We start from the raw sequence: 27,885 nt of genomic DNA on the forward strand, positions 1-27,885 counted from the left end.
TCTGTTGGTTAAACTAACCAAGGCCAATTAGGACAGAATAAATGTTTGGCATAAGGGATACCAAATTACTTTTTTTGTTCCATTCTGTTACTCTTTGGGCCTCATTAATCTGTTGTTTGATCTTCTCTCCACTCTCTAATCTTCTTTTATTCTTTTTGTCATCTCTCTTTTTCTCTCACCTAGCTTTGTCTGCTGCCTACTGGTATTGCTGGACCCTGAGAGATATGTCTTCAGATATTTCAAATAACATGATTTCATCTTCCCTGCCTTCCTGTTTACCTGTAACTCAGTCTTTCCTTCTACCGTATATCCCACATCCCTGTGTCCAAATTATCTGGAGTATGTTCACAGACCTTTTGTTTCCTTTGACAGTGAGATAGGTTCCACAGATATGAAAACATTGAGAGGGAGAAATGGGGGTGGAGGAGGTGAGATTTTCATCTCTAGTGACAAGAAATTTTAAAATAAACTCCCCTCCGGATCTCTTTATTCGAGCAAACTTATTATAATTCAGATTTTCTTGATTCCCTACAGAGCTTCACAAAATTCAGAAGTCTGTCCCTGCAGGGAATTTCACTTATAATGGCCTTCATTTGAAAGATCTAATTCTGTTCGCTTTCAGTGTGCATATGGGAGTGATGGAAGTGCACAAAGAAAGGCAAGTAACCACTGAAGAACTTGAGTTTCAGTATCACCCATATTACTCAGGGTGGTGGAGGACATTCTGTAGACATGAAAGGGTTGGCAGGGGAGAAAGAGGGAGAGACAACGAGAGTCGTTAGGCAGGAGTATAAGAAGGTGTCTTTTGTCTTAAAACTTACTTTTTTTTTTAACAGATTGCTATAACTTTTCATGCCAAGATGTTATTATGTGTTAAAAAAAAAAAAAACAGAAAGTGCTGAATCCACATGTATAAAATTGAATTGACATGTAGTTTTTGAAGGGGAGGCTTTATATTTCCCCTTCTATCCAGTTGTGCTTCCTTTATCTGAAGCTTGCAAAAAAATTCTAAGTGGAAGAGAAAATGGCTTTTTCAGTTATGTGGAGAGCAGAAAATAACCAGGGAAGACAGAGGTCTGTTGCTTGGGATAGGTGGTATAATGCTGATGGAAGTGAAAGAAAGGAAGGTTTTATTTTCTCTGTTAAGGAGAATGACCACAAAGCATATTAATTCAAATTTTCTAAAATCCAAGATGGGTGAAAGGATTATATAAGAGCACCTAGCTTCTTTAACTGAGTCATGTTTTCTGGCCAGGAAGAATTACCTCTTAAAAAGAATTTGTGAATGGGTTTTCAGAAAAGTAGTAGTAGAAGATATGCTGGAAGATTGCAGTTATGGATGGTTAAATATAGTTATGACTTTAAGAAGAATCAGAAGAAGCGCCCCACCCACTGTATGAAAGGGGCTTTATGTCAATTTGGAAAAGATCCTCAATTTTGTTATGAGACAGTTGTTTCTTATTTCTCAGATGAAGAATTGGTATTTATGGATACTATGACCAATATTGTTAGTGGTTTTTATTGCCTTTTGAACAGAGTCTAAACCTGGTAATGTTTCTCATAATACCTTTATGGATAAGTTGGGGGAAAATACATGTACAAGGTGATGATAGTAGCTTTCAAACTTGTTTTGATTGTGACCTACACTAGGCACTGTATTTTACACTATTTTATAAAGTTGAAATAAAAATCTTATGAAATAATACTTACCCCTACTACATGTGCTATGCTATGATTTTTTTGTGTGTGTTTCATCTTTTTTAAAAGGTAGTCATAATTCATTATATTGATTTTCTGATCTACTATAAATCATAACCCATAGATGATAATTTAAACAGATGGGTCCATAATCTAAGAGATAACTAGTCTAGTGGTGCCTAGTGATATCTTAGTCTATCTATCCATCAGTTTTATCATGGATGAAGACATAGAAGGTATTAATCAAGTCCATAAGTGACAAAAGGCTGGGAAGGATAGTGAAGACATTGGATAATAGCAGAAGAATACAACAAAATGGAGTAAATCAACAACACAGAATGGAATACAGGCTAAGGTAAGACCCTGCAGTGAGAGGCAAATAATTACCTATGTAAGTACAAGATGAGATGGGGATGAGAGATATGTGAATTATAGTTCTCTGTCCTCACATCATATGTCAAAATATAATGCAGTTGTGATAAAAATTAATTTAACTTAGCTGTCATTTGTTAAAATGTGTTCTTCATTTCTTTAGCATTTTGCAAAAGTGCCATTTGAGTCACCGTGCAAGCTACCATTGTATGGGAGTGAGTAAGCCTGAAGAAGGAAGGTTCTGAGGTACGACTTTTTGTTTGAATCTGTTGTTTGCATCTGTTGTATGAACTGGGATTTATTTTGTGTAAACATTCTGTGGCTAAAGTTCTTCTGAAAATCACTGGGTAAAAGGAATGGAAACAGAGAATTTAGAAAGAGAGTTGTGGTCCTCCCCATTTTACCTCTGAGTAAGCAGAGTATAGCTGAATTATTTTATTGATTTCTGGAAGCTACTCTTTCAAAGAGATATAGGTAAATGGGAACATGTTCAGAGAAGAGTGAGGACAATGGTGAAGGAACTCAAAACCATGCCCAGAGGGGTACAGTTAAATGAATTAAGGATGTGACTTAGGAGGCAGGAGAGCATTGTTCTCTTATATTGAAAGGACTCGCATGTGGAAGAGGAAGTTTGATACAGTAGTTTGGTGAAAATAATGTGGACTTTGGCATCAGGTTGATCAGGTTCAAATTCCAACTGTCTTTTATTGGTTCTGTGACCTTAACCAAGTTACTCAACTCTTCCTACTCTCCTTTTCCATGTTTATTAAGATGAGGGGAACATAATACCTATCTTGAAGGATTGTCATGAGGATTAAATAAAATAACATATATACAATTACTCAGTAAAGTTCTTGGTTCACTAGTATATATATATACATTTCATAGAAAACATTACATTTATAACTCGGGGCCTAAAGAGTTACAATAAGATTTGATGGTGACAGTTAAAGGCAGATAAAAAGTTAAAGGAATCCCAGAAAAGCTTTTTTTTTTTTACAGTTTTTGGCCGGGCTGGGCCAGGCTTGAACCTGCCACCCCTGGTATATGGGACTGGCACCCTAGTCCTTTGAGTCACAGGCACTGCCAATCTCAAGGAAAGCTTTTTATTAGCCAGAAACATTCCAAGATGAAATAAGCTACCTGGGGAAGTAGTAAGTTCTCTATTACAAGAAGCATTAGAGCAGAGGTTGGACTGTTACAACATGGTGAGAATATTCTGGAGAGAGTCCAGCATCAAATGACCAAGGAGAGGAATATGATTCCTAGTGAGCTAGCTCAATAGATTAAATGTATGGGGCAAAGGTTGCTCCTCCAGAGAACCAGTTACCTTCTTTTCTTTATAACCATGGATGATGCTTCTCTCTACCTGTTAGGCCCATGTGATGAATGGGTGCTATTGGGAGCCAGTGGGGAGTATACAGACCACCCAACAAGTGTTACTGGAGCACTGGCTATGTATATAGGTGGTGAGTTTAGACAAACACCTTAAAGTGTACCTTAAGGGCAGTGGGTCAACAGGATGACCTGTGCATCCATTTTGCTTGTGTATCTCCTATTGGGTTGATTTCTAGAAGAACATTAAACAGGCTCCAAGAAGTAAATCAATTCCCAAATTTGCTATCTCACCAAGAGACTTGGTTGAACTTCCAATTCCATTCTAGTCAGGCACGAGATGAAAGCGAGTTACCAGAGAAAGATGATTCAAAAGCAGCAATGGAAATAAAGAGCCTAATCTCTCCATAATCAACTCATCTCCTGAAGTGAAAGGCCTGGTTGTTTATAGTGGTGCTTACAAAGGGCAGTTATGCTTCAGAGTTTACACTGAGAGTTCAGTTTCACATTTCAGTAAATCAAAAAAAGATATTGATTTTGAACAAATGGCTGATTTTATTATCAAAGCAAATTTCATTTCTTGAGATGATTAGATTTTATTAAGCTATTTCCTAAGTACCACTAAACACACATTCAGTGAATAGACAGCATATTTCTCAACCAAGCAGCATTTGTCACTCAGCTAAATACAGTGATATTCAGTCATCTCCCATTGTCATTGAGAATGTGGAAGTTGGAAAATTACACACTTGGGGTCAGAAAGCTTGTGCTCAAGTCTTAGTTATATCACTTAATAACTCAATGGGTCACAGTACACACCTAATCCTTCTGATTACCAGTTTTCTCCTCTGTAGATAAGGAAAATAATATCTACCACCCAAGGGTGGTTGGGTTATGGAGATAAAATGGAACAGTATGAATAAGATGCTTAGCCCAGTTGTTGCCACACAGTAAGCCCTCTATAAATGGTAGCACTTATTCTTTGAATTACTATAGGATATCATGGTCTGCTGAAGATTAGGGCAAGCTATTGAGAACTGATTCTTGCTGGGCTCAGGTTTGCCTCAGAAGGTGCAGAAGGCAAAGTCAAGAAAGAGAAAGGGGATCATTTTTTGACATCACTTCCCAATCTGCTTAGGTACCATGCTGACACAGATGGGCCTTTCTTTGTTGGAGACCTTTTGGTTTTGCAATGCAGGAAAGATAATGAGGAACTTGAGAAATTTGATTATACTTCTGTAAAGAAACCTTCACGGAGTTGGAAGAAACCTTGAGAAAACAGTTGGTCCATTTTCCTGGCTTCACAGAGGCCCATATATTAAGCTTCCATACATTACTGTGATACCATATTTGCTCGAAAAGTTTCAAAAGGTAGGAACTCCACAACATCTTTTGATAATGTATGATGCTGCCACGCAGTCTTAAAAACAGTAAGCTTTTCTTAGGGTCTGATTCAAATCTTCATGTTGCAACACAGGCCTCTATTTTCTCTCTCCTCTATTCCCGTCAGCAGAAACTGTGTGCTCTCATTTAGACATTTGTCTCTGTTCTCACCCATCAGTTTAGTTTGATTTACTGAAATATGAAACTGAGCACTGTATAAGCTCAGCTGGATCACTGTAAGTACTACTATAAACAACTGGGGCTTTGATCTTGAAGAGTGTTATGAAGCTCCCTACTCAGCTTTCTTCTGTCTAGTTGAAGACAGCCCATGTTCCTAAGTACAGTCATGGGAAACATCGCTTGTCAATCTGCCATAGTTGTCTAAACAGATGGGAAGCTCTGGCCATAATGGCTGAGCATCTAGGAAGCGGTGGCACACACAGGCTTCCTCCTGGTAAATACTCTATCCACTAACCCACTGATCCCATTTGATGTGATGCAGTTTTTGTTCACCTGTGCCACACCTGGGTGCTGATTTGCCCACACCAGGGAGCTGATTTGCCTTGATGCCAAAGCCTTTTCTTCCCAGGCAAACATCCAAAAGAAGTGATCTATTTTCACTTCCTCCATTTTTCCCTTTCCCATTCTGCCACTGCAATCTGGTTCTCATTAATTAGCATTCTACCAAAGGTATTCTTATTAGAGTCATTAATGCTGTAAAATCAAATGGCTTCTCAAAATACCTTATTCTCCATGATCTCTACGTAACATTTGATATTGATCATTCCCTTCTTCTTAAAAATCTTGCTCTCCTTGGTCTTTCCTGGTTTTTCTCCTATTTACCACATCTCTTCCTCAGCATCCTTTGTGGGTTCCCATTCCTCGGCTTTCTCTTGAATATTGGTGTTCCTCAGAGTTTGGGCTTAAGTCTTCTTCTCTTTTTATGCTGTGCACCCGCCTTCAGAGATCACATCCACTCACCTATTTGCCACTACCATGTGTAAACTAGTAATAATCAAAATCTAATCTGTATTTCACACCTTGAGATTTAGACTTATATCCAATTGCCTGCCAGATATCTTTACCTGGGTGCCATGTAGGCATCTCACACGCAACACACTGAACTCAAACTGAGCTCATCATCCAACTGTCACTCAAACTTACTTCTCTTCATCTTGTATTATCTGTCTTAGTGAGTGGTACCACCATCCATGTACTTTCTTAATTTGGAATTGTCATTCAACAAGTTCTTTGATATTAGCTCCAACATTTCACTAATTTGCTTTCTCAATCCATACTGTGACACTTTAGGTTCAACCAATGACATTGCCTGCCTATGCAACCTGCATAAAGTTGAGTAGCATCATGGACAGTCTCACTATAGAGTTGTGTCCCCCCCAAATATTAACTGAACATCCAAAAAGTTGTTGAAAACAACTTAAGTAATATAGCAGCCCCTTAGAAAGGGGCCAATCATTTATATATTCATATGTTTTGACTCCGTCATACCTGAATTACTTCAACTGCCTCTTAAGTGATCTCCCTGCCTCTAGTACTGTTTCACTCCACTTCACTCTCTTTAAGACAGCTAGAATGATATTTAAACACAATTTCCATGTTAATACTATTTAAAAAATGCTCAATGCTATTATTGGTTCCACATCGTACACTTGATAAAACCAAAGCTCTACTGTGCTTATAAGGTCCTTTGCCATTTCATCCCAGTTCCTTCTCTAGCTCTATCTTTCACCACCCTTCCATACTTTTTTCAGTATCCTTTTGGTACAGGTCTATATGTTAACTGTGCATGCTGAGCACTTCCTATGCATGTTCAAAGAACACACAGTATACTACGTGAGAGTAGTTGGATACACAGTTTGCCAAGAAAGAAAAAATTATAGTAAGGGAATGAAATGACAGTGAGGACTACCCCGTTTCCCCAAAAATAAGACAGTGTCTTATTTTAAGGTGTGCTCCCAAAGATGTGCTAGGTCTTATTTTCAGGGGACATCTTATCCTTCCTGTAAGTAGGTCTTATTTTTGGAGGATGTCTTATTTTCGGGGAAACAGGGTAGAACCATCAGGGAAGGTCCTCATGAAAGAGGTGAAGTGTGAGGGCTGGAGGAATGGGGCCATGATCAGCAGGCCTCTAATAAAGGTGGAAGGTAGTACACTGGACACTGAGGTAGAGATTAGTATGGCTTCCTTGTTCAGAGTCACTCTGGGTGGATAAATTGTAGTTATCTTTTAGTGTGCCTCAGGCACAGAACAGGAAATGGACAGCAGCAGAGATAGCTATCAAATAGTTTGGCTATGAAGACTGCTTTATTTCCTAGTAAATCTTGCTGGCTTCTAGCGCCCCCCTCTCACCCCATGGAACCCCTTATCTCCCCTGACAAAAAAAATCTGTATCTCTAAAATGAAGTATAGAGAAAAGGGAAGGGGGTGCTTCAGAGAAACAGAGGCTTGGAATGCAACATCATGGGGAAAATGTGATTCTGTCTCCTGGTTTCCAGGGCTCCTTTTCAGGGGGCTGCATTATAGAATCCCAACCTGAAAAGGATGAGGTAGATTTTATGGTGGCAATGATATTTAGAAAGTGACATGTGGAAAAGAACCCTTCTCATGGTGATGAGGATATGTTTGCTCTATTTAGATAAAGAATTCTCTTTTCAGCATAACTTTTCCACATAGAAACAGAAAAGTTGTTTAGAGTTGACTGATTGCAATACTAAGTGTCCTATTTTAAGTTAAAAATATCCCACAAGTGAATCATACAAGTGCATCCTTTCTCTCCCCCCTCCCCCATATAAATGCATTCACACCCTCCTTATTGCCATAAATAATGCTCCTTTTCATTGCCTTCTGCAGGATTTGAATCACGGCAAGTTGGACTGTTCTAGGGCTTGATAGCCTGACCCACTCAAATCTCTATTAAAAATGGTTTGATCAACATTTGTCAGTTTTCCAGGCTTACTCCCCATTTTGTTTTTGTAGTTGCCTATATTCAACCATTTCCTGAGTTTCTGGGGTGGGGCAGGAGCACAGGGGGAAGGAAAAGTCCCCCAAAGGCACATTTCCAGTGTTTATTATAGAGCTGTATACTCATGGTGGGTGGAGGTGGGAGGAGGTATTAGAGCTAATGACTAAAGAAAGGTTTCTGGGTGACGTGCTCATTTTACTTTCCTCGTTATCCCAGATTTTATGTGGTATGAAAAATGAAGCAACAGGAATATCCTTACTGTGGGGGATACTGTTGGTTCCCTACCTGATGGCAACCCTTCCTTTCTTGCTACTAGAACCCTGGTTTTGGTTGAAGAATCAGGTAGCAATATGGTCAAGGAAGGGGACCCACTTCCAGAGGGTCTGAATCCATTATGGAAATCCCATTTCCCCTTTGCCAGTGGTTGGTAAAGGCATAGGCATGTGACCCAATGCTGGCCAATGTGACATAAGAAGGAAATATGCTGGCATCTTTGCCTACTTTTGGACATCTCATTATGTGAGATTATTAAATCTTGTTGTTTAAACCACTGTTAAACAAGTGTTTTATTACTTGAAGTCAAAATCATCCTCTTTGATATACTAGTAAGTTCTAAAATTCTCAACATCCATTCTAATCTCTTTGAAAAGATTAATAATCTACCTCATCAAAGTTACAGATATCTGGAATGTTACAGCTAAAGTTCTTTTGATGACAATCTAATCTATTTCTTTCTTTCATATTACACACCAGATTCTTGTTTCTGTACACTAAGAAAGGCATTCCTGGAGTGCCACGACTATGTTGTATGCTTTAAAAATCTCATTACATGTCTAATACTGATTTCGTGGAATTGTGGTCAAGTCAGAATTTTGGCCCTAGAGAAGAGCTACGGTAAATTTTCTCTTCAATTCTCAGTGCCCTAAAAAAAATTCCTAAATAAATGTAAACATTCCAAATTGTATATAAAATCAGCACATTGTACCCCATAAATGCAGTAATGTACACAGTTATGAGTTAATAAAAAAGAAAACTTTCAAACACCTTGTCAATAGCTATTTATATACACATGAATAACAAGTCATGCTCATATATTCATTAAAAAAGATATCTGAAATGCTTTAGTAGTTATTACTTTAAAAAAAATTCGTTTTGTTTCATTAAAACATAAAATTATATATCTTGAAAAATTCAATTAATCAGATTTGCCTTATCCTCTAATTGATACAAATTAAGGAGACTTTAATTGTTATGACACTATTCCACCTAGCATTACTTCCATCCTTACCATATCTCCCAACTAAGTTTTTCTAAGGAGAAAAAAAGTAAGTTATATAAAGAGAAACTTATGCAATCTAGTGTTATAACAGATACACGAGGCTTCCGTTCTACCTAATTTCAGTATGAGAAAATTGTTATCCATTTCTGTGATGCCAAATGGTGATAACACTTGAAAACCAGTGGTGCCTACCTGAGTGATGTCCATTCCTGAGTCACAGCTCAGTGGCTGTGTGGAAGTCAGACCATTTGAGCCGATTACAGTTGTGATCACAGTGTTCTCATCAATTCTCCGAATCATAGTCCCATCCACAAAGTAAATGAATCCATGCCTATCAACTGTGATGCCTGTTGGGAAAGAGCAAACGAGCATTAGTAGTCTAGTGGGCCACATATGCACTAAGCTCACTATTTTGCAAAAAGCCATGGCAATGGAAAGGCATTTTAAAGATATATAGGTTCAATTTTGCTCAGTACAGACAGGACAGTAATGGTAGAGAGTTGTTGGAATACACATTTACTTTTTTGTGTACTCAGAAGAAATGATAAAAAATAACATATGGAGATAAAGTCAGCCCTAAAACAATTTTGTTTTGTCCACTTTTACATTTCTACCCTTTGATACTTGCATACCCCAATGAACAGACTAAAAAAAAAAAAAACCTCTTTAAAATAAATGGGAAAAGACAGAGGAAGTAACATGCTACATTTTTTTGAGGGTCGCTGCTTATTTTCATGGTTTCATTAGGAAATAACTGGCTAGAAAAGCATTACAATTATTTTCATCAATTCACACTCAGTTAACATGAAGTTTGTAATAATTCCAATAAACTCTGCTTAATTATTTTCCTCTGTATTATATATTAAAAGGGGTGTTGGGGAGAAAAATTATGGCATTAGAAAGGGAATGGTTGAGCTTCTAGAAAAAATAAAAGCCAATAACATTTCCACAGTAGTTTTTATGCACTGTGTTAATTACAGCCTGATTTCTTAGAAAGTATATTCTGATACCAGTTAGAAGGCTTGGGTTCTCGTACTGAATACACCACTTATAACTGATGTGTGACTTTCAGTCATTCATTTCCAAATTGCAGCTTCCTCTTTGGTAAAATAGGGGAAAGATGATCTGGCTTATGTAGCTAAGGCGACCCATTATTCTGGTTTGCCTGGGACTGAGGCAGTGCTCAGTTTTAAAACCTGGGGAGTCCTTGACAAACCAGGATGAGTTCGTTCTGTATACCTAGGTTGTTGTATCATATGAAATAATACATATAGAAAGCGTCAGACAACCTTAAAGAACATATGGCTCAACTCCTGTTTCCCTTGGTACTTTTGGCAGTGCTCTTGAAAATAATCACATGGCATTACTTCAAAACTAGTCTACAGTTTAGTCTTTTCCCCCTCTCTCCTTTATTCAGACCTGGTGAGACTCATGGAGTGTATGTTAAAGTTAGGAACTTTGGTGCTAACAAGCATGTCCTTTTAACAAAACAACTTCCTCTCTCTCTCTCTCTCTCTTTCTTTCTCTCTCAAATACACATGCTAATTTCCTGGCAAAGCAAAAATTCATCTAAAAACAGTTTATAAGCCCAACGTAATAAACTGTTTTTACAGGAGCTAACTCTTTGCCAGAAAGTTAACATTAAGACTTGGCTTTATGGTTTACTTTGAGTAATCCTAATGTTCCTTAGGAATTATTAATCCTTGTTATTTGTAAAAGTACAGAATCGTTTTAACTTCCCCAGAATGCTTCAAGAATCATCTGAGTTTTGGTGAGCTCTGTAAGGAAACTAGCATGTCCAAACAAGGTTATTCCATGTCAGTCAATCCCTTCACCATTTTTAGAGGCATAAGGACTTTTAAGGAGGTTTAAAAAAGACTTTTAATATTAGGTCAGGTGAAATGATGGCGCGTGAACATTTATTTTCTCTCCAGAACATTTTGGCCACAGATCAACCAAGGGCCAAGGAGGATCTTCTGATTTTTGGTTTGTTTGTATTTTGAAAAAAATTAAATTCCTTAGACTAGAATTTGGTCTGGTTTGTGGCAGATATTTAGGACCTTAAATAGTTCACTGAGTGTGAAATTTAAAATCTAGCTGTCATAAGAGGATGGACTGAAAGATTCAGACTCAAGCCTAGGGAAAGAGAGGCTGAGAGGAGATGTGCTTAAAGTATATGCAATCATGAATCATTTACTATACACGTACTGAATGCCACTATGGTGGGATCTGTGATGGCCAAAGGACAAAGAATCTGGATACATTGATACTAAGTCTAAGAGGGATACTCCAAAACTTTAGTAAGTTAAGGCTATTAAAAATAAAATTAAGTGTTGCTCTTAACTAGGAGGTAGCAAACTTAGAGAATTGATCCTCTACAAATTTGAGTAGGTTTGAAAAAGTATAGAGAAATAAACGTATTCTTAACTAGCATATGCGAAGAGGTTTATATCTTTATATCTTTATGATGACATTAAGGAGAACAATTCTGTTGTTCCTTGACTACCATCCTTTTCATCACCATCAGAGTGAGAAGTTTGGGCTGATCCAGGGAGGATAATCCTGGGTTTTACATGGTTTTCCCACTTTTAATTTTGGTGAAGTTCTAAACCCTGTCAATTTCTCTTCATGTCAGCTGAGTTCCATGGATGGGTGCCCTTTGAAATACATCTGAGCTTATTAAATACTCACTATATTTGGCTTTAGGGCTTATTCTGCTGACAATTTGTAGAATAGTCTCCTTTCATATATTTTTATAGCAACTTCTTTTTTTTTTTAATTTTTTTATTAAATCATAACTGTATACAATGATATGATTATGGGGCATCATACACTCACTTCATAAACCATTTGACACATTTTTATCACAGTGGTTAACATAGACTTTCCGGCGTTATCTCAGTTACTGTAGAATGTAAATGTTTTAGCAACTTCTTTTATCATGGTCCAAATCTCAAACCTACTCCTTTTTCCTTGAGACTCTTAATCAACTTTGATCAGGTTACACTTATGTTTGGGGTTGAAAAAGAAATAGTATAAAGGGCTTTGAAGGAACTATGTGATAGGTGCTTTATAGATACACCTATGAAGATTTTATGTGGACATATTTTCCCCTCATTTTTCTTCCCTTACCAACCAACCAACCAAGCAACCAGCCAACACTAAAATTTCCCAAAGAACTAGTTTACAACCTTTTGAATGATGCAGTTTAAGGGGTATTTAACTTTTGCTGAGGGTAAAAACCAACTGGAAACCCTACGCAGAAAAAAGAGAATTATTTTTGTCCATCACTTGGGGAGGTTTCCCCTCCCATCATGAGTACTGTTATAAACCAGGGATAGTGATGCTGCTTGTTAGACAGGGTGGGAGGAGGTGACACATACCCAGGATATATTTTAAGCTTTATTCTTCAGAGGTGGGGATGTGAGTGATTTCAGATCACATAACGCCATCTGGGGCTAGCAAGACCTACAGATTCAATTTATTTTCATATTTTGATATTGTTCTACCCAGGTATTGAAGACTCTGTACCCAATGTTGTAGGCATAATTTGTCCCAATGGTCATGTCCATTTTCATTAGCACTTAAAATACAATCAAAGGCACAGACTTTGGATAAGAACAGATTTAAACTGCATTAAGAAAAGCACTTCCAGATTTTAACATTTTAACCAGGATTCATTTTTAAAGCAAACAAAAATATATAGCTCTTTGATAGTTCCACAAGGTTAGGCAGTAATGGCAGTTGGGGGTGCAGGTAGGAAGAATGACACACAAGAGCTTGAGTCCCCACATCCATGCCACCCCTCTAACAAGAAAAACAGTGGGCTCAGACACCCAGACAGCATGTTTAGCTTGGAGTGCATTTTTACATTTGGGAGAAAATAAATAAATCCTTACAAATTAGTGTATATAATGAAAACACTGACAGACTATAACCTGGAAGTGTGAATGGTGCTGTCTCCATTCATCAGCATTAAGCCCTAACAAGCTCTTTCTACGGTGGGACCTGCTCATAAATAAAGTGCATCTTGTAAAAAAATTATTCACAATGCTTCATGCAAAGTAGGAGATGTTATATAATATCTGAACTCAAGGCTCTTTTCTCTGTGAAGCATCCCTCTGTATGAAACAGCTACGAATTACAAACAAAATTATTTGACTTCTTCCCTTGTCTTATTATCTTCCAATGAATAAATACTATAATTCTTAAGAAGACAACTGCCTAAAGCTAGGGCAGCTTGTATAGTTACTAATAAATTTATCACCTGTTGGGGAGAGGATGTTGTTGATCAATACTAAGGGAACAGGGGCATTCTGATGTAATCACTGGGAGTTCAGATGTGGCGCTTAATAGCCTGGAAATAGTAGCTAAAATCCCAAATTAGATAACAGTGAAGATCAAAGTTTTTGGCTGTGCAGAATGCCAATTTTAAATGTTCGCAGAAGGCATCTCTGTACTTAATTTTTAAAAATTACAGCTGTTGAGGCCACCTACACTTTTATTATTTCTATATGAAAAATGAAACTTCTTTCAGAATATAAGCTTTGGAAAGTAGTCATAAAATTCTCTTCATCTATAGCCCTAGCAACCAGAAAACTGAAATACTGGATTTTTTTTCCCCTGACACAATCTGCTGTTTAGTTTTATGAGACAGAGATAAATGGTTAAAATCAGCTTCCAGGGAATGTCCTAAGCTCAATATGGTGCTAGCTCAGTCTCCAATTTTGACAGTGCTGAACTATGTAACTGATAAGCTGATTCTAAAGCGTTCTTTTCATCAATGAAAGATTAAAATATTTTGTTTTGTTCATGTGCATTCCAGTCCTCTGAAAATTGGCATCAAATGTAGGGTATATATGGAAACTCTCCACTAGACAGAAAAGTCCATTCTGTAACTCATGTGACTACTGTCCTCTTGTGTGCCCACTGGGATCAGAAAGATATGTCTCTTATGTATAATAAGACTGTTAGGTTCTGTTGCTAGGAAGCCACTAAATGGAGCTTCTAACTTGGAAGGTTTACAGATAGCTATCTGTATGACACTAGAGGTTAGCAGGGGTCAGCTGAGTTGATCCCCCTGTGTGGTTAATAGTGAGATCAGGATTTCCTCAATAGGAGACACTAATAAACTTACTGTAATATTATATGACTAGTGATTATTGTGTTATTTATTCAGCTATTTTGTTTAATAAAAGTCATAATATGTTCTAAACAGTAAAGTTCAAATTCCAAAGAGCTTAAACACAAATTACAAATGATAAGCATTCAAACTAACATTCTACTGACTGGAATATCCTTTCGTTGAGGACTTGAAAGGTACTTTTAAGAGCTTCAGAGTTCCATCATAACAAATGATAGCTTTGTGGGATAATTAATCAAGAATTCTGATGGAGAGAAAGACAGACAAGGCCAGTTTACAGCACTGGTTTTTCTTCAGTTCCTCTGATCCTCTCAAAGTTTTAGACTTAAGCTTTGCTGCAAGGCAAGGTGAATGAACACGTCTCTAACCTCTACCAACCACTATTTTTCTAAAAGCTTATTGAGCAAGCTGTTTTTCCCCTTATTAATTTATTCAAGATTTATTTTATACTTATTATGTGTCAGGCACTGTGCTAGGTATTGGGAGTACAGGAGAGTAGAAAACAGACATAGCATTGGCCTTAGGGACCTCAGAAACTGGTGGGGGGATGAACAAATAACTAGGCAATTATGATGCCATGAAAGAAGCACTAGTTTGGGGCATGTCCAAGGTTCCATGAAAGCAGTCTTTGGGGATAAGCTGGGGAAATGAAGGTCACAAGTGATTTTTCAGAGTTGAGTGACAGATAAGCTGAAATCTGAAGGACCATGTTGAATTCCTGATGAGCCTAGTATGAAATCTAAGTACCACTGAAAACTCATGAAGAATAACTAATACTACTAAATAATAACCATTTTCATTTTCTAAGAATACTATGATACTCCAGGTATTGTGCTGGATTCTTTACATACATTTCCTCATTTAATCCTTACAGCAGCTTTGTGGAATAGGTAAGCATTGATGTCATTGTGAATCCTAGTAAATGTGGAATGTAAAGGTCTTAGCAAAATAACTAAGAAAATGCCATGAAAGCTATGTTAACTAGTGTGATGAAAATGTGTCAAATGGTCTATGAACCAAGTGTATGGTGCCCCATGATCATACTAATGTACACAGCTATGATTTAATAAAAAAAAAAAAACGATAAGAAAATGAAGGTGCAGAGATATGGAGTGACTAACTCCAGGTTATATACCTAGAAAATGCTAGATTTAGCTCACGTTTGTCTGAGTTCTATGCCCATTCTCTCCACCACTATGCCATGTAGCTGAAATGAGGCTATCAATTGTTTTAGCACAGGGGTCAGGGTATGCATTGGTTTTAGAAGTTTGAAAAACTGCATGAAATTATCTGTGAAGTGTTTTGTGTGTATATATCATCATGGGAAGAGAGGCCATTGTTTTTGTTCAGTTGTTAAAGGGATCTTTGAGCCCTCCCCCAAATTTTTAAGAATTCTTCTATTCCTATAGATCTCCTAGACCTCTTCAGAATCATTCTTCAAAGATATTTTTTGGCTTCATCTCCACAGTGCTAATGCGTCTGAAGCAAGTACTCAAGAGTCTGCACGTGGTGGAGAGTTTGGGAACTTGACTATTATCATGTGCACTACCACCAAAAAAAGGAGTCCCCACACAATGAAATACCCCGTTTCCCCGAAAATAAGACAGTGTCTTATTTTAAGGTGTGCTCGCAAAGATGCATTAGGTCTTATTTTCAGGGGATGTCTTATCTTTCCTGTAAGTAGGTCTTATTTTTGGAGGATGTCTTATTTTCAGGGAAACAGGGTATCATCTCACTCCAGTTAAAATGGCTTTTACTAAAAAGATAGGCAATAATAGATGCTTGTGAGAATGTGGAGAAAGGAATTCTAATATAATGGTGGGAATGTAAATTAGTACATCTACTATGGAAAACTTGTATGGAGGCTCATCAAAAACCTAAAAACAAAACTACCATGTGATCCAGCAATCCCAAAGGGTATACATGTAAAACCAAAAGAAAGGAAATCTATATATTGAAGAGATACCTGCATTCTCACATTTATTGAAGCACTATTCACAAGTCAAGATACGGACTAAGCTAAGTGTCCATGAACAGATGAATAGATAAAGAAATTGTTGTACACACAATGAAATATTATTCAGTCACAAAAAGAAAGAAATCATGTCATTTGCAGTAACATGGACGAAATTGGAGGTCATTATTTTAAGTGAAATAAGCCAAGCACAGAAAGAAAATTATCATTATGTTCTCACTTATATGTGGAAGCTAAAAAAAGTGGATCTCATGAAAATAGAGAGTAGATTGTTGATTACTAGATGCTGAGAAGGATAAGGGAGAGGAGAGGATGAAGAGAGGTTGATTAATGGGCACAAATACACAGTTTGATAGAAGAAACAAAACCTAGTCACCCCAGTAGGGTGACTATAGTTTCTAATTATCTATTGTATATTTCAAAATGGCTAGGAGAGAATAATTCAAATGTCTGAAGAAAAGACAAATATTTGAGGTGATGGATATACCAATTACATTGATTTGATCCTTATAAATTATCTGAACGTATTAAATTATCATATGCACTCTGAAAATATGTACATCTATTATGTATCAGTAAAACAAAATTATAAAAGAAAGTCTTTTCCTTTTCAATATGGCAGAGACAATGCTATAATGTGTTCAAGACATCTTATTAATTTTTCTATCTGGGAATAGAGCTAGATTATATTTCCAGGCCTTCTCTGCAGTTAGATGTGGGTAGACGTAATATATGACACTTCTGGGCCTGGTTCTTAGCAAAAATCTCCATTGAGATTTTCTATGGATCACTCCTTCCCCTGCAGTTTGCATCTAGTAGAGGACTCCAAAACTTAAGGCATCGAGGAGCCACCAGATGGGAGAATTCTGATTCCCTGGATCACCGCTGGGAGCAGAGATTCCTCTACCTCTCAAGCAATTCATATTGGACTGTAATACAAACAGGAAATAAATTTCTATTTTGTTAAGCTATTAACATTGTGTGTGTGTGTGTGTGTGAGTGTATGTGCATATTGAATACAGTTGTTAGTTTTGTTTAATATAATTGTTAGCTTGGCCTATTACATTCAACAATCCAAATCCTATTCATCTTTCAAGGCTTTTATAAGATTTCTTTCATGAAGCCTTCTCAGTAAGTTCTACTTCCTCATTCTCTTCTGTTTTCTAGCCATGGAAACTTATTTATTTAATGTTTTAATTAATTTATGTGATTAGGTAATAAGCTCCTTGTGGGTAAGAACTGGATTTTATCATTTATTTTTATATCCCAACAAATTCAGTAGATGTAGGCACAAATGTTCAATAAATCTTCCTGAACTATAGACTAAATTTCCATGCATTTATACTGAAGAAAATCTAACTTGAATGAAATAAAGCACGTTACAAGTTCATGAGCAACATATGAATTTCTCTAAAAATGAGTTTAGAAAGATGCAATGACAATACCTTTCTCTAAAGACCTTATGAGGAATACTGTCCCCTATCAATTAGTGATGATTAGAGTATGGGAAAAAGGGGGTTGACAACTAAGAGTATATAGACAAAGGACCATAGGTCAAATTAACTGCAAATGAATTTGATCCATGTAGATACCTATACTGAATAACTCACTGTCCCCTCACCAAATCCAGTTTGCTCTGTCAATGTAGCTTTGTGTTGTGATCTTGTAATCTCTCTCAACCTTACCACGTTAGGAGTTCCAAAGAAACAGGAATGCCTCAAGATTTTGCCTTAATTTGCTTCTCCATGGACCACAGAAGTGAAAGCAGAGAGACTGGTTCGAGGGTCGAATCAGGGGATGTGCTCTTCAGGCTGATTTTTGTTACAGATTAGGTGTAGGACTGTAGATAAGGTATGTAACCACTTAGTCTCTTGATAGCCTAACTCATGTACTACCTACTACATAGGGTAAAATGATGTGAGGCTCACAAGAGCCAGTGAAATGAAAGGACTTTAAAGAAGATAAAGTATTATGGTGGTGCTAAGTGGTATCCTAATTGCTCAGTCATTGCTATCATTCTCTCTGAAAGTGACTTTTCTAAGTCTAGAATCATAGCCAAAGATTTCCACATAGGCCCTGCCTGAACATTTTAGGATTTTTTTGTGTTGGATAAATGTAGTATAAGATTAAAGTCCATAAAGCATTATGTAACTCTTGACAGTAGCAGAGCATCCTAGATTTACCATAGAGACAAGTGGTTGAAAACAGTTTTGTTAGCTTGGGGAAGATACTGCACTATTGAACTATTCCTATAAAAGCCTTCAAGCTTTTATAAGATGGTTAAAGTTTACATACAGAGAATCAAATAAATGAAGCTCCATGATGTGCAACTGGCTAAGGCAGGCCCTGGGCTTAGGGTGGTAGCGGTGTCTCAATATTTAACAGTGAAACCAGACACTACCAATGATGTATGTTATTTTTCTTTGCTTTATATTTGGGGTACGCGTGTAAGAGAGACTGTGGGAAGTACATGGTTCTAGTTCAAGTTTAAGTGTACATCTATTTTATTTTTTGTGCTAGAGTTCTTGCTCAAAAGATGCCTGTAAGCTGAGATTTAAAGGGACTCAGTACATATGGGCTAAGGTAAGTGAGGTTTACTAAATTTAAGCTGACTGTTTTATATCCCCCTCTTTAAAAATTCTTCAAACATTAAGCAACTATATCTGGGCCACTACTCAGATACTTTGGAAGAAATGCCTATGTTATCCTAAGGAAACAAACTGCCACACAAGAACATTAATGAGCAATTAGCCTGAGGAAGGAAAGTTCATTCATTACCCACGGACCAGCAAAAAACTAATTGCAATTGTTGCACTCTAGGGAAAATGAGTTTCTCTCAAGGTATGTGAATGACCAAGAGGTTCTAATAAAAAGGGCACACTAAGTAGAATACCTTGGCCTGAATACTCAATAAAAGCAGGATGTGAGGAATTAAAGCTGAGGGTGCTTACTACTCACAAAAGTGAGCTAACTCAAGAAGAATTAAAATTTCTTTAGGATAATTATTTGTATGTAGTGCCCATTTAAAAACGACTCAGAAGGCCCATTTAAAATTCTAACATCTGTACATCTTGACTAATGAAGCTAATGCTAGAAGAGAAGTTCACAAAGTCAGGAGTGGTAGATAGTCATTTGCAAATAGTAAGGGAGTGTGAGGTGCAGTGTGTGAATTCAAGTTTTAACCCTTTAAGATGGAAGTTCAAGAGACATTTAGGAAAACTGATTTGGGCTTGATCAAGAATATATGAATACAAAAATAGCACATGCACACAAATATGATAGCTGAATAAAGGTAAAAAATAGTCAAAGCAGTTGTTTAATGAGACAAACAACTTTTTTTACAGTTTTTTCTTTTTTCCTCTACTCTGACCTACAAATTTTTCAATCTGTGGGACCAAGAAGGTACATTGAAAGGTGTTAAAAGTGCTGGGATGCTTTGTTTAAAGGGGGCTGGTGAGTTTCCTAGACTTATTTTGATGATGAGGATTGGTGTTTCCAAAGCCACTTTCCTACCTTTTTTGTTTTTCTAAACTTGATCTCCCAAACTCATGAGAGGTATAAGAGGAGGAGGAAAGAGTCTGTGGTAGAAGCCAGAAGATCCAGTTGTGTGAATGACCGTAACTTTGACAAATTTACATAATCTGTCAGTCCTCATGTTTCTGCCTTTATCTAATGGTGAGCATAAAAACTGAGCTCCCTATGTCAGTGGGTTACTATAAAGACCAAATAAAATAACTTCTATTCCATCTGTGAACTATTTCTGAAATGTTAACACAAGTGATGTTCATGCTTATTTAAGTTGTTGATTAACAGTTTTCTGGCATCATGCTGTGGTTTAGAATGGCTTGACTTAGATGGCAGAAGCCCTACAAGTAATTCTGTTAGCATGTTCTCCATATCCATGGTGTTGACCACTCTGTACAAGATCCTGGATTATTTCTTTAAATTGGTCTATGCACTGGCTTGGAAATGTACCACTGACTTCTCCATCACTACAAATTTGCCTGCACTGTTTCCCATGTCTGGAATGCCCTTTCCCACAGTTCCAAATCCTGCTCCTCTTTCGAGGCACAGGGTAAGTCCCACCTTATGAATTACAGTAAACACACTGACTCAAATACTTGCAAATATTCTGATGGAGGTATTTCCTTGTCAGTTACATCAGACAATTCTTTTTTCCTTTTTTTTTTGGCCAGGGCTGGGTTTGAACCTGCCACCTCTGGCATATGGGACCAGCGCCCTACTCCTTGAGCCACAGGCGCTGCCCCAACATCAGACAATTCCATTGGTGTTGTCTGATGATAGAAATCTTCTGAACCTATTAGAAGAGACATGTAATACCAATCTAAGTAGATAGGAATGATGTATAATATATCATTAACTTGCAAATCTAGAGCCTGGACTGTAACTAAGTGCGCAGAGTGTTTTTAACTGGACTCAAGAATGCATTTTATGATCAGGTATGAGGGCTCATGCCTGTAATCCAAGCACTTTGGAAGGCCATGGCAGGAAGATTGCTTGAGGCCAAGAGTTTGAGACCAGCGTGGGCAACATAGCATGACAAGAATACATTTTACATGCTGAATTAGGGTCTTTTGAACAAATCCACTTCAGGATCACCCTAGCTTTTACAGGAAGGGCTAAGTTATTCATTTCCCATTTAGAATGACATCTTTATTCTCCATCCTCCCTATCTTCTCTCTTTTGCCTTATTCTTTGATCTCTTATTCATTTTGGAGTTCACTTAACCTATTTAGAATAGAGGTTAGTAGCTAGTTCTAATTTTTCCTTACTCCTGTGTCAAGCTATTCTTCAGACTCCTTTCTTTCCCTTCACATCTTTCTTCTTCTCCTCATTTTCCTTCTCCCATTCTCTTCAATCAAGATCAGCTCTTAAGTCTCTGAACCCACATAGTGTTTAAAGTTTATATCACACAAGCTAATCGTAGATTATAGTCTTTTCTTTTATTTATTTATTTATTTATTTTTATTGTTGGGGATTCATTGAGGGTACAATAAGCCAGGTTACACTGATTGCAATTGTTAGGCAAAGTCCCTCTTGCAATCATGTCTTGCCCCCATAAAGTGTGACACACACCAAGGCCCCACCCACCTCCCTCCTTCCCTCTTTCTTTCCCCCCCCATAACCATAATTGTCATTAATTGTCCTCATATCAAAATTGAGTACATAGGATTCATGCTTCTCTATTCTTGTGATGCTTTACTAAGAATAATGTCTTCCACATCCATCCAGGTTAATACGAAGGATGTAAAGTCTCCATTTTTTTTAATGGCTGAATAGTATTCCATGGTATACATATACCACAGCTTGTTAATCCATTCCTGGGTTGGTGGGCATTTAGGCTGTTTCCACATTTTGGCGATTGTAAATTGAGCTGCAATAAACAGTCTAGTACAAGTGTCCTTATGATAAAAGGATTTCTTTCCTTCTGGGTAGAAGCCCAGTAATGGGATTGCAGGATCCAATGGGAGGTCTAGCTTGAGTGCTTTGAGGTTTCTCCATACTTCCTTCCAGAAAGGTTGTACTAGTTTGCAGTCCCACCAGCAGTGTAAAAGGGTTCCCTTCTCTCCACATCCACGCCAGCATCTGCAGTTTTGAGATTTTGTGATGTGGGCCATTCTCACTGGGGTTAGATGAAATCTCAGGGTTGTTTTGATTTGCATTTCTCTAATATATAGAGATGATGAACATTTTTTCATGTGTTTGTTAGCCATTCGTCTGTCGTCTTTAGAGAAAGTTCTATTCATGTCTCTTGCCCATTGATATAAGGGATTGTTGGTTTTTTTCATGTGGATTAATTTGAGTTCTCTATAGATCCTAGTTATCAAGCTTTTGTCTGATTGAAAATATGCAAATGTCCTTTCCCATTGTGTAGGTTGTCTCTTTGCTTTGGTTATTGTCTCCTTAGCTGTACAGAAGCTTTTCAGTTTAATGAAGTCCCATTTGTTTATTTTTGTTGTTGTTGCAATTGCCATGGCAGTCTTCTTCATGAAGTCTTTCCCCAGGCCGATATCTTCCAGTGTTTTTCCTATGCTTTCTTGGAGGATTTTTATTGTTTCATGCCTTAAGTTTAAGTCCTTTATCCATCTTGAATCAATTTTTGTGAGTGGGGAAAGGTGTGGGTCCAGTTTCAGCCTTTTACATGTAGACATCCAGTTCTCCCAACACCATTTATTGAATAGGGAGTCTTTCCCCCAAGGTATGTTCTTGTTTGGTTTATCAAAGATTAGGTGGTTGTAAAATGTTAGTTTCATTTCTTGGTTTTCAATTCGATTCCAGGTGTCTATGTCTCTGTTTTTGTGCCAGTACCATGCTGTCTTGAGCACTATGGCTTTGTAGTACAGACTAAAATCTGGTATGCTGATGCCCCCAGCTTTATTTTTGTTACAGAGAACTGCCTTAGCTATACGGGGTTTTTTCCGGTTCCATACAAAACACAGAATCATTTTTTCCAAATCTTGAAAGTACGATGTTGGTATTTTGATAGGAATGGCATTGAATAGGTAGATTGCTTTGGGAAGTATAGACATTTTAACAATGTTGATTCTTCCCATCCATGAGCATGGTATGTTCTTCCATTTGTTAATATCCTCTGCTATTTCCTTTCTGAGGATTTCATAGTTTTCTTTATAGAGGTCCTTCACCTCCTTCGTTAGGTATATTCCTAGGTATTTCATTTTCTTTGAGACTATGGTGAAGGGAGTTGTGTCCTTAATTAGCTTCTCATCTTGCCTGTTATTGGTATACACAAAGGCTACTGACTTGGGGACATTGATTTTATATCCTGAAACATTACTGTATTTTTTGATGACTTCTAGGAGTCTTGTGGTTGAGTCTTTGGGGTTCTCTAAGTATAAGATCATGTTGTCAGCAAAGAGGGAGAGTTTGACCTCCTCTGCTGCCATTTGGATTCCCTTTATTTCCTTGTCTTGCCTAATTGTATTGGCTACAACTTCCAGCACTACGTTGAATAGTAAAGGTGACAGAGGACAACCTTGTCTGGTTCCAGTTCTAAGAGGAAAAGCTATCAGTTTATTCCATTCAGTGAAATATTGGCTGTGGGTTTGTCATAGATAGCTTCAATCAGTTTTAGAAATGTGCCACCTATGCCTATACTCTTCAGTGTTCTAATTAGAAAAGGATGCTGGATTTTATCAAATGCTTTTTCTGCGTCTATTGAGAGGATCATGTGATCTTTATTTTTGCCTCTGTTAATATGGTGGATAACGTTTATAGACTTGCGTATGTTAAACCAGCCTTGCATCCCTGGGATGAAGCCTACTTGATCATGATGAATGACTTTTTAGATGATAAGCTGTAATCTATTGGCTAGGATTTTGTTGAGAATTTTTGCGTCTATGTTCATGAGTGAGATTGGTCTGAAATTCTCCTTTTTGTTTGGGTCTTTTCCTGGTTTTGGTATCAGGGCGATGTTTGCTTCATAGAATGTGTTGGGGAAGATTCCTTCTTCCTCAATTTTTTGGAATAATTTCTGCAGTACAGGAATAAGCTCTTCCTTGAAGGTTTGATAGAATTCTGGAGTGAAGCCATCTGGACCAGGGCATTTTTTGGTTGGAAGATTTTTTATTGTTTCTTTGATCTCAGTGCTTGAAATTGGTCTGTTCAGGAGCTCTATTTCTTCCTGGCTGAGTCTAGGGAGAGGGTATGATTCCAAATATTGATCCATTTCTTTCACATTGTCAGATTTCTGGGCATAGAGTTTCTGGTAGTATTCAGAGATGATCTCTTGTATCTCTGTGGGATCAGTTGTTATTTCCCCTTTATCATTTCTGATTGAGGTTACTAGAGATTTTACTTTTCTATTCCTCGTTAGTCTGGCCAATGGTTTATCTATTTTATTTATTTTTTCAAAAAACCAACTCCTTGTTTCATTAATTTTCTGAATGATTCTTTTGTTTTCAATTTCATTGATCTCTGATTTGATTTTGGATATTTCTTTTCTTCTACTGAGTTTAGGCTTAGATTGTTCTTCTTTTTCCAATTCCATAAGATCTCTTGTGAGATTGTTGATGTGCTCTCTTTCTGTTTTTCAAATGTAGGCATCTAAAGCGATGAATTTTCCTCTCAAAACTGCTTTTGCAGTATCCCACAGGTTTTGGTAGCTTGTGTCTTCATTGTTGTTATGCTCAAGGAAGTTAATGATTTCCTGTTTTATTTCTTCCTTCACCCATCTGTTATTCAATAGAAGATTGTTTAGTTTCCATGCCTTTGGGTGGGGTCGAGCATTTTTGTTAGAGTTGAGTTCCACCTTTAGTGCCTTATGGTCTGAGAAGATACAAGGTAAAATTTCAGTTCTTTTGATTCTGTTGATATTTGTTTTGTGTCCCAGGATATGATCAATTTTGGAGAATGTTCCATGGGGTGATGAGAAGAATGTATATTCTTTATCTTTGCGATGGAGTGTTCTATATGCGTCTATCAAGCACAGTTGTTCTAGGGTCTCATTTAAGTCTCTTATATCCTTGTTTAATTTCTGTTTAGAGGATCTGTCCAGCTCTGTAAGAGGAGTGTTAAGGTCCCCTGTTATTATGGTATTATCAGATATCATATTGCTCAGACTGAGTAAGGTCTATTTCAAGAATCTGGGAGCATTTAAATTGGGTGCATAGATATTTAGAATTGAAATGTCTTCTTGTTGTATTTTTCCCTTGACCAATATAAAGTGACCATCTTTGTCTTTTTTGACTTTAGTTGCTTTAAATCCACATGTATCTGAAAATAAGATTGCAACTCCTCTTTTCTTCTGAATTCCATTTGCCTGAAAAATTGTCTTCCAACCCTTGATTCAGAGCTTTAATTTGTCTTTTGAAGCCAGGTGTGTTTCTTGCAGACAGCAAATGGATGGCTTGTGTTTTTTAATCCAGTCAACCAATCTATGTCTCTTCAGTGGGGAATTCAAACCATTAACATTTATTGAGATAATTGATAAGTGTGGTAGTATTCTATTCATCTTATTTGGTGAGAGTCCATTGCTTAGTTTTATCTTTTGCATCAGTGTGGAGGTTTGGTTCTGTCCTTTAATTTCTGAGTTCTTACTTTGCTGCTGATCCACTGTGGTGGTCAGTGTGCAGAACAGGTTGAAGTATTTGCTGTAGAGCTGGTCTTGTTGTGGCGAATTTCCTCAATGTTTGTGTATCCGTAAATGATTTGATTTCTCCATCAATTTTGAAGCTTAGCTTAGCAGGGTACAGAATTCTGGGCTGGAAATTGTTCCGTTTAAGTAGATTAAAGGTAGATGACCATTGTCTTCTTGCTTGGAAAGTTTCATTAGAGAAGTCTACGGTCAATCTGATGGATTTGCCCCTGTTGGTCAACTGGCGCTTACTCCTGGCAGCTTGAAGAATCTTTTCTTTTGTCTTGACTTTGGACAGGTTCATCACAATGTGTCTTGGAGAAGCTCGGTTAGAGTTGAGGCGACCTGGGGTCCGATAGCCCTCTGAAAGCAGTGTGTCAGAATCTTTGGTGATATTTGGGAAATTTTCTTTTATAATATTCTCTAGTATGGCTTCCATTCCTCTGGGGCATTCTTCTTCCCCTTCTGGGATTCCTATAACTCGTATGTGGAACGCTTCATAAAGTCCCATAATTCTGACAGTGAACGTTCTGCTTTCTCTCTCTTCTTTTCTGCCTCTTTTACTATCTGAGTTATCTCAAAAACTTTGTCTTCTACCTCTGAAATTCTTTCTTCTGCATGGTCTAACCTGTTGCTGATACTTTCCATTGCATCTTTAAGTTCCCTGATTGACTGTTTCATTTCCTTTAGCTCTGCTATATCTTTTTTATATTCTTCATATTGTTCCTCTCTTATTTGATTCTGTTTTTGGATTTCCTTTTGATTATTTTCCACTTTATTAGCAGTTTCCTTCATTGTTTCCATCATTTCTTTCATTGTTTTCAACGTGTGTATTCTAAAGTCCCTTTCTGTCATTCCTAACATTTCTGTATAGGTGGAATCCTCTGCAGTAGCTACCTCATGGTCCCTTGGCGGGGTTGTTCTGGACTGGTTCTTCATGTTGCCTGGAGTTTTCTGCTGATTCTTCCTCATGGGTGATTTCTTTTTTCTGTTTCCTTGCCCTAATTTTCCTTTCACTTCCTCTTGCTCTTTAAGTTCTCGTGCCTGTGGACTAAGGGTTACAGGACCAGAAGGGTGAGAAGGTTTAAGAGCAAAAAAGGGATGAAAGAAAGGAGGACCGAGTGATAAGGAAAAAAAAAAGAAAAATAGAGAAAGGAGAGGGGGTGTGTAAAAGGAATATTGACAAAAAGAAGAGAGGCACAGAAAGAGGGAGACAGAGCAATATAGGTGTACAGTAGGGTACTTTGATACAACCTTAGAAAAAAAACACCTTCTGGGGGTGCCCAGTTGGGTGGTTCCCTTGAGGTCAGCAGCTCTTTGCTAACCTGATCAGACACAGTACCCCACCTCCACCAAGTAGAGAGGAAAGACAAAAATGCTATAAATCAAACCAAAACAAGGAAACAGAAAACTTTACGGGATAAAATTGGCTGGAAAAACCAAATAATAGCAGTAGAAACACTAAGAAAAATGAAGTTCTAATTATTGGAATAGGCAGCAATGGGAAATTATAATTAAACTAGAAAAATTGAGAAAGAAAAAGGATCTGTATGGAAAGGGTTGAACTTAAAAAACAAAACAACAATCCACAACATCAAAATAAACAAAAAAAAAAACCAAACCAAAAAAAAAAAAAAAAAAAACCACAACCAAAAACAAAGCAGTATGTATATGTTATTGAATATTGTCTGGGCAACACGTGGTCTTCTAGGTTATGAGATGTTAATCACAGTTCTGATACGACTGGAGGCTGCTAGTTTCTCAAACCCCAGCAGGTAGACACCCTAAATCTCTCTTCAGCCCACTTAAAAGGCACTTTGAACTTGTTCATTTACTGAGCAGAAGCTTTCTCAGGGAAGTGCTTGTCACTGGAATCACTGCTGAAGTGGCTATCCACTTACCCTTTGTGTCAATACTGGTCTCCCTCTGCCCCCAAGGGTTAGGGCTTCAAGGCGGCTCAGACCCCGCCCTTAGGCTACTTGGTCGCTGGGTTACCAGCTCCCACGCAATTCCAGCTCTGCGACCCTGAGGGCAGAGCTTGCTGGGGCAGATCGCTCACAATGTCTGCCTGTGACCCAGAGCCAAACACTATTAGCTCCGTCTGGCTCAGCGGCTCAGACTGGGGCCCTAGACAAAGGCCAAAATTCTCCGCACTCCCACTCAGGCTCTCCCCAAGGCAGTTCAGCTGAGTGCCAAGTCCAAAGACACCAAAACAGTTCACAGGTAAGGCCTTTCTGGTTTGCAGTCTCGCTGCTACTGAACTTACAGTTGCGGGCGGGTTTAGACGGATTGAACACACGCGACCACTTGCCGGTTTTCCACTGTTTTAGTCCTCCTCTTGGGGTCCAGAAAACTCTCGCTGACTCCCTGTATCCTCTCAGGGGTGATGATAGGCAGATCCCACCAGCCAGAGATGCCTGGAGTCCTATATCCCCAGACTCACTGTGCCCAGATGCAAGGAAGCTGTTACTCAGCTGCCATCTTGCTCCGCCTCCCGATTATAGTCTTTTCTAATGGGCCTTTCCTTGTCTCCCAACCAGACCATATTCCACTCAAAGGCAGGGGCCATGCCTTTTTACTTCACTTCGGATTTCCAAATTTG

The 27,885-nt window shown here is 37.9% G+C and overlaps 1 protein-coding gene across 1 annotated transcript in view; it reads right to left on the reverse strand.

Annotated features, from left to right (window-relative positions):
* The window catches only part of TENM1 (teneurin transmembrane protein 1), a 442,965-nt gene that overhangs the window by 74,207 nt on the left and 340,873 nt on the right, over nt 1–27,885 (reverse strand). Inside the window, exon 19 of the mRNA XM_053580321.1 lies at nt 9,243–9,397. Within this exon, the coding sequence (XP_053436296.1) occupies nt 9,243–9,397 (155 nt within the window). The remainder of the gene's footprint in view (nt 1–9,242; nt 9,398–27,885) is intronic.

The sequence above is a fragment of the Nycticebus coucang genome, chromosome X (genome assembly GCF_027406575.1).
Source record: "Nycticebus coucang isolate mNycCou1 chromosome X, mNycCou1.pri, whole genome shotgun sequence".
Taxonomy (NCBI): domain Eukaryota; kingdom Metazoa; phylum Chordata; class Mammalia; order Primates; family Lorisidae; genus Nycticebus; species Nycticebus coucang.